The sequence below is a fragment of the Mandrillus leucophaeus genome, unplaced genomic scaffold (assembly GCF_000951045.1).
Source record: "Mandrillus leucophaeus isolate KB7577 unplaced genomic scaffold, Mleu.le_1.0 Scaffold35, whole genome shotgun sequence".
Taxonomy (NCBI): Eukaryota; Metazoa; Chordata; class Mammalia; order Primates; family Cercopithecidae; genus Mandrillus; species Mandrillus leucophaeus.
This window is the reverse complement of record NW_012103698.1, coordinates 2879850-2885564: the sequence shown is the minus strand read 5'-3', so window position 1 is coordinate 2885564 and position 5715 is coordinate 2879850. Positions and strand designations below refer to the sequence as shown.

Sequence of the window (5715 nt, the reverse complement as noted above, 5' to 3'; positions counted from 1 at the left end):
TTTTTTTTTTTTTTTTTTCCTGGTTGGAAAAGTAATTCATGCTCCTTGTAAAAATCCAGACTTTTGGCAGGGCGCGGTGGCTCACACCTGTAATCGGATCACGAGGTCAGGAGATCGAGACCATCCTGGGTAACACAGTGAAACCCCATCTCTACTAAAAATACAAAAACTTAGCTGGGCATGTTGGTGGACCCCTGTAGTCCTAGCTACTCGGGAGGCTGAGGCAGGAGAATGGTGTGAACCGGAGAGGCAGAGCTTGCAGTGAGCTGAGATTGGGCCACTGCACTCCAGCCTGGGCAACAGAGTGAGACTCCATCTCAAAGGAAAAAAAAAATCCAGACTTTTTCATTAATGTTTAAGTTTGATACTGAAAGTCCTCCTCTGGTGCCAGCCTCTGCTAACAGTTTAGATATATTCTTCCAGATTATTTCTTACACGAATACTTTTTGTTTTAAAGAAATAGCTTCGTACTATACACACTGCTGTGCAACTTTCCCACTTACGTCTGCGACACCTTGGGAATGAATATGTGAAGTGTGCAGATCACGTTTAGTTTAAATATTGAATTAGAATCGAATGAGAAGCCATGTTGCACATTTCCCCTGCCAGCCATCTCCTGGCCAGTTCGGAGAGAAGGCCTTCAGCTGTCTCTGTTTCCCTTTTACAGTCAGCGACATCCCCAGAGGGCAGTCCCTTGCTGCTGTTTAGGGGGTCAACCCCAGTAGGCCTGTGGACTCGGCTGGGAGGCTAGAAGCCAAGGGCGAAGACCAGTAGCTGGCCATAGCCTTGTGAGGACCTCACTGGGCCCTCCTTGCCCGCTGCTCCTGGGACCTTGTGCCTAAGGATTAATCATTGCTGCAAAATCTCACATCCAGGAAGAACTAAACCCATCGCCTTGGGGGCAAGACTAGGCTGGCTTTTGCACCTTTATACACTTTATAGCCCAAGTGACTGCCGGCCCATCCAAGTGCTCTAATAGGCTCTTCCTCGAGCCTACCTGGGCTCAAGGGGTCCCACACCTGGTCAGGGGCGTAGCCCTCATGTGAGGTCTGTAAGTTTCAGGTGCCTGGCCTACCTAACTCAGTCCCGCAGTCTCTGCAGAACCCCCTGCCGCCCCCCGCGACCCAGTTTCTCCGTTTGCTCACACTGGCCAACGGCGTGAGGCACCTGAGTGGAATGCGGACGGTGCCTCCGACAGCTTTCCCGCAGTGCATGATCTCAGGAGGGGCCCCAAAGACGGAATTTTACGACGCCCAGAGCGCTCCTTCTGGACGTGCCCTGGACTCGACTTGGGACTGAGTCTGTGCCACCTAGATTGGCAGGGACTCGGCCAGGTGCACGAGCGGCAAGGCTGGTCAGACACCGCCTGGGACTCGCTCGCCGTACCTCCAAGGGGCCCAGGCCATGAGGGGGCGGTTGGGGAGACTCCCGGTGCCCGCCCTGTGCCCGGTGGGTTCCCCCTGCCCGCCGCCTGACGCAATCCGAGGCGCCCTTGCTGCATGCCGGCGCTAGAGAAACCTCCCCTGCCGTTGCATCACTCCTGCCAGGTTTGCCACAGAGGTGGAGCCGAACCAATCAGCGGGCGCGCTGGGCCCGGGGCGGGGTTAAGTGAGAAGCACAATCCGAAGTTGATTGGCCAAAAGGGGATTTGCCCCGCCCCAATCACCGCGGCAGCTGGCCGTGGTGGGCGTGGTCTCCCGGCAAGAGGGTTTAAAGGGCGCCTCCATGGGGGGCGCTCAGCTGGAGCGACCGAGCGGTGCCAGGCCAGGTGTGTGCGTCCGTCGGTCTTTCCGTGCCCACGCCGGAGACCAGCCCCGGAGGCCGCCTGGGCCTATCCCTGTGCCCGGCACCATGAAGCAGGAGTCTGCAGCCTCGAACACCCCGCCCGCCTCGCAGTCCCCTACACCGTCCGCTCAATTCCCCCGAAACGACGGCGACCCTCAAGCTCTGTGGATTTTCGGGTACGGCTCCCTGGTGTGGAGGCCCGATTTCGCCTACAGCGACAGCCGTGTGGGCTTCGTGCGCGGTTACAGCCGCCGTTTCTGGCAGGGAGACACCTTCCATCGGGGCAGCGACAAGATGGTGAGCATCCATCCGTGCCCAGGGGAGTGAGGGGGTTGGGGGCGGGATACTGGGCGCCAGTGCCCTGGAATGTCCGGGGCTTTCTGGGCTAATAGAAAGAAATGTGTAAACCTGTGTCTGGGGTTTGTGGCTTTTTTAAATGTATGTGTCCAGTGCATCACTGTGATGGCTGAAGTCTGTGAACCTGTGGATCCCTGTATTGATCACCAGTTGGGACCACTGACATCTGTCTTACTGTTTCTCCTACATCCGTGCATCACTCCCCCACCTTCCCCTGCATGAATGGGACTCTGAGCGTGCAGAGCAGGGCACTCTGAGGCGCAGGCCAGCGGGATTGATAAAGGTTTCCTTGCTGATGGCAGAGCTGATTTCTAACTTGTCTGTTTCAAAATCTTTCTTCCCTCCCTAGCCTGGCCGTGTGGTGACGCTCCTTGAAGACCATGAGGTAAGTGCCTGAATCATGAAGGGGACCCTGGCCCAGGGTGAAGGGGGACCGGCAGATACAGCTCATAGGCTCTTGGCTGCAGGCTAGCTCTGTGTGATGCTTCTCTGGCAGAGTAGAAACGTGTTCTAGCTCAGTGCTTCTCACCGAATCACATGAGGATCTTGTTAGAATGCAGATCTTAGTTCAGTAGCATGACAGTGGGTCCTGGGACACAGCATTCCTAACAAGCTTACAGGCGATGCCACCGCATCCTGGACCATGCTTTGAGGAGGAATCCTGTCTTCCCTGGTACTAGACCACTTTGCCAACTGTTTTTTGTTGTTGTTGTTTTCTTTTGTTTATCTGTTTGTTTTTGAGACAGAGTCTCGCTCTGTTGCCCAGGCTGGAGTGCAGTGATATGATCTTGGCTCACTGCAACCTCTGCCTTCCAGGTTCAAACGATTCTCCCACTTTAGCCTCCTGAGTAGCCGGGATTACAGGCATGCACCACCACACTCAGCTAGTTTTTGTATTTTTAGTAGAGACAGAGTTTCACCATATTGGCCAGACTGGTCTGGAACTCCTGACCTCAAGTGATCTGCCCACCTCAGCCTCCCAAAGTGCTGGGATTACAGGCGTGAGCTACTGCATCTGGCCTCAACTATTTTTTTTTTTTCTTTTTTTTTAAAGACAGAGTCTTGCTCTTGTCACCCAGGCTGAAGTCACTGCAACCTCCACCTCCCGGGTTCAAATGATACTACTGCCTCACCCTCCCAAGTAGCTGGGATTACAGGTGTGCACCACCATGCCTGGCTAATTTTTGTATTTTTAGTAGAGATGGAGTTTCACCATGTTGGCCAGGCTGGTCTCGACCACCTGACCTGAAGTGATCCACCTGCCTTGGCCTCCCAAAGTGTTGGGATTATAAACATGAGCCACCGCACCTGGCCTTTCAACTGTTCTTAAGAAAGAGGGAACAATGGCTTGAGGACTGCCACCAGGTGGCTCATCAGCCTACCACAGCCTCCCTTATAGAGCATAGTCCTGGGTGGGGGTGGCATGCTAGCATAGGAGAGGGAGCAGCAAGGAGCTGTCATAACTGACCTTGGGTGTCCTTATTTCTTCCCAGGGCTGCACTTGGGGCGTGGCATATCAAGTGCAAGGGGAGCAGGTAAGCGAAGCCCTGAAGTACCTAAATGTGCGAGAGGCAGTGCTTGGTGGCTACGATACCAAGGAGGTCACCTTCTATCCCCAAGATGCTCCTGACCAGCCACTGAAGGCATTGGCCTATGTGGCCACCCCACAGAACCCTGGCTACCTGGGCCCTGCGCCTGAAGAGGCCATCGCCACGCAGATCCTGGCCTGCCGGGGCTTTTCCGGCCACAACCTTGAATACTTGCTGCGTCTGGCAGACTTCATGCAGCTCTGTGGGCCTCAGGCGCAGGATGAGCACCTGGCAGCCATCGTGGACGCTGTGGGCACCATGTTGCCCTGCTTCTGCCCCACTGAGCAGGCTCTGGCACTGGTGTGAGGGGCTGAGCCCCTGCGGGGAATGCCCATGTGGACATCAAGGCCAGACCCCCACTCCAGTGCACAAGACAGACTTGCGACCGCTTGAGCCCACTGAGCAGACATGGTGGGTGGCTGGAGGCTTCTCTTTCTCAGCCCCTGCCAGTCTGCCAGCCTCCAGCTCTCCTGCTTTAAACTTACTACTTGAAACTTTATTTATTGCACCATGTTGGTGTGGTGGGCAGGCGGAGGACCTGCCCTGGACACAGGGGGCCCTGCTGAGCAGTGGCCTCATCCTGGAACTTGACCAGATTCCCCCAAGTGCTGCTGCTAACCCCACACCACCCAGGCCTCCACCTCCCCATGGAGTCTCCAAGAGGCTCGATCCTCTGCTCACTCAGCCCAGCCATCCATAGCCCTGGGAATTCCACCTGCCAAGGATCCCAGCAGGCTGGACGAGGGATAGTAGGGCATGAAGAGAAGGAGCTCTGCAAGGACTGAGGCCCCGGCCAGCCCTTCTCTCCACTGGTTCCCCAGGGCAGAGCTGGAGCTGATGCCTGGACACAGCTGCTGAGCCTGGCCTGGGCCTCTTACTCATCTGGTGGTTTCCTTGTCCCTCTATCTGTCTATCTACTTGTCTGGGCCACTCCTGCCTGTGTGTTGGTCTATTCCTGGGAAGCTCATCACTACTGGCCCTGACAGCTTCCCAGTCTGTCCCATACTGTTATCCATAAAACTATCTCTTTATCTGTGCTGGGCTGGAATGTGGTTCTTTCTCAGGTGGGGGTTTGGGGCAAGCGAGGTGGTGATGCCCTGGAAGGCTCCTAAGAAGGGAAAGGGCTCCCTCTTCCTCTTCTTCCCTCTCTCCCAGGGAGGGGCAGCTGGGCAGGCAGAATTAGCAGGTGACATCACTCTCACGGGTACAGTTCATGCCTTACACATGCAAATAGTGCCCCCTGAGTTGTGCAGAATTCAGCTCATGCTCTACTTGGCAGCGCTGTGAGCAGTGTCCTTGCCACCGACCTGGACTCTGTCTCATCCTGCCCAGCTGCCCCAAGGAGCCTGGCAGACTTGGAGCTCAGACCAGCTCTTCCTCCAGCTGCAGGGCCAGCGGCTGCCTCTTCCTAACAGCTGGGCCAGAACCCTGGGGTCCTGCCAAAGGAGCCTGTAGGTTAGGGTAGGGTGATGACAACTTCTGAGGCAAGGCTGACGGCAGGGGCCTGTAGCCTGGAGGACCTGGTGTCTCTTTTGCTCTCAGAGTCTGAGTGCTCACTGTTGCCTCCGGGATGTGGCGTTGCCTGTGCCTTCCGCATTGCCATCCCCTGCCCCGGCTCACCCACACTGGACTGTGGGCCCCAACTTTGCCCTCTGCCTGTCCCCAGATGTTCTTGTCTAGCTCTTGGGGACAGATCACAGCTCCGGGATCTCAGCCTGGTCCTGAGCTTCTCATCAGGAGTGGCCTCTTAGTGCTACTCAACTGCTGGACTTGCAGAATGGGGCAGAGCCAAAATGACAGGCTTTAGCAGTAGAATAGCTTGAGGTCAAGGGCTGGGCATGGTGGCTCATACCTGTAATCCCAGCACTTTGGGAGGCCAAGGTGGGAGAATCACTTGAGCCCAGGAATTCGAGACCAGCCTGGACAACACAGTGAGACCCCATCTCTATAAAAAATACAAAGGAAATTAAAAAAAAAAAAAGTG

The 5715-nt window shown here is 55.7% G+C and overlaps 1 protein-coding gene across 2 annotated transcripts; it reads left to right on the top strand.

Annotated features, from left to right (window-relative positions):
• The first annotated feature begins 1240 nt into the window (after nucleotides 1-1240).
• Nucleotides 1241-4769, top strand: CHAC1 (ChaC glutathione-specific gamma-glutamylcyclotransferase 1). 2 transcript variants are annotated; one of them, XM_011989303.1, is made up of 4 exons: nucleotides 1241-2082; nucleotides 2492-2527; nucleotides 3636-3677; nucleotides 3813-4769. In XM_011989303.1, exons 1-4 carry the CDS (start codon nucleotides 1726-1728, stop codon nucleotides 4035-4037), a joined length of 660 nt encoding a protein of 219 aa, XP_011844693.1. In that variant the 5' UTR covers nucleotides 1241-1725; the 3' UTR covers nucleotides 4038-4769. The 2 variants fall into 2 exon arrangements, with proteins under 2 accessions (XP_011844693.1, XP_011844692.1); XM_011989302.1 differs by having other exon boundaries at nucleotides 3636-4769.
• The last annotated feature ends 946 nt before the right edge of the window (nucleotides 4770-5715 follow it).

Bases quoted from the DNA above. Each gene is read 5' to 3' on its own strand.
- CHAC1 (XM_011989302.1), top strand. From the start codon at position 1,726: ATGGGGGGCGCTCAGCTGGAGCGACCGAGCGGTGCCAGGCCAGGTGTG. The intron at 2,083-2,491 runs GTGAGCATCCAT...TTCCCTCCCTAG, and splicing joins ATCGGGGCAGCGACAAGATG to CCTGGCCGTGTGGTGACGCT. The intron at 2,528-3,635 runs GTAAGTGCCTGA...ATTTCTTCCCAG, and splicing joins CGCTCCTTGAAGACCATGAG to GGCTGCACTTGGGGCGTGGC.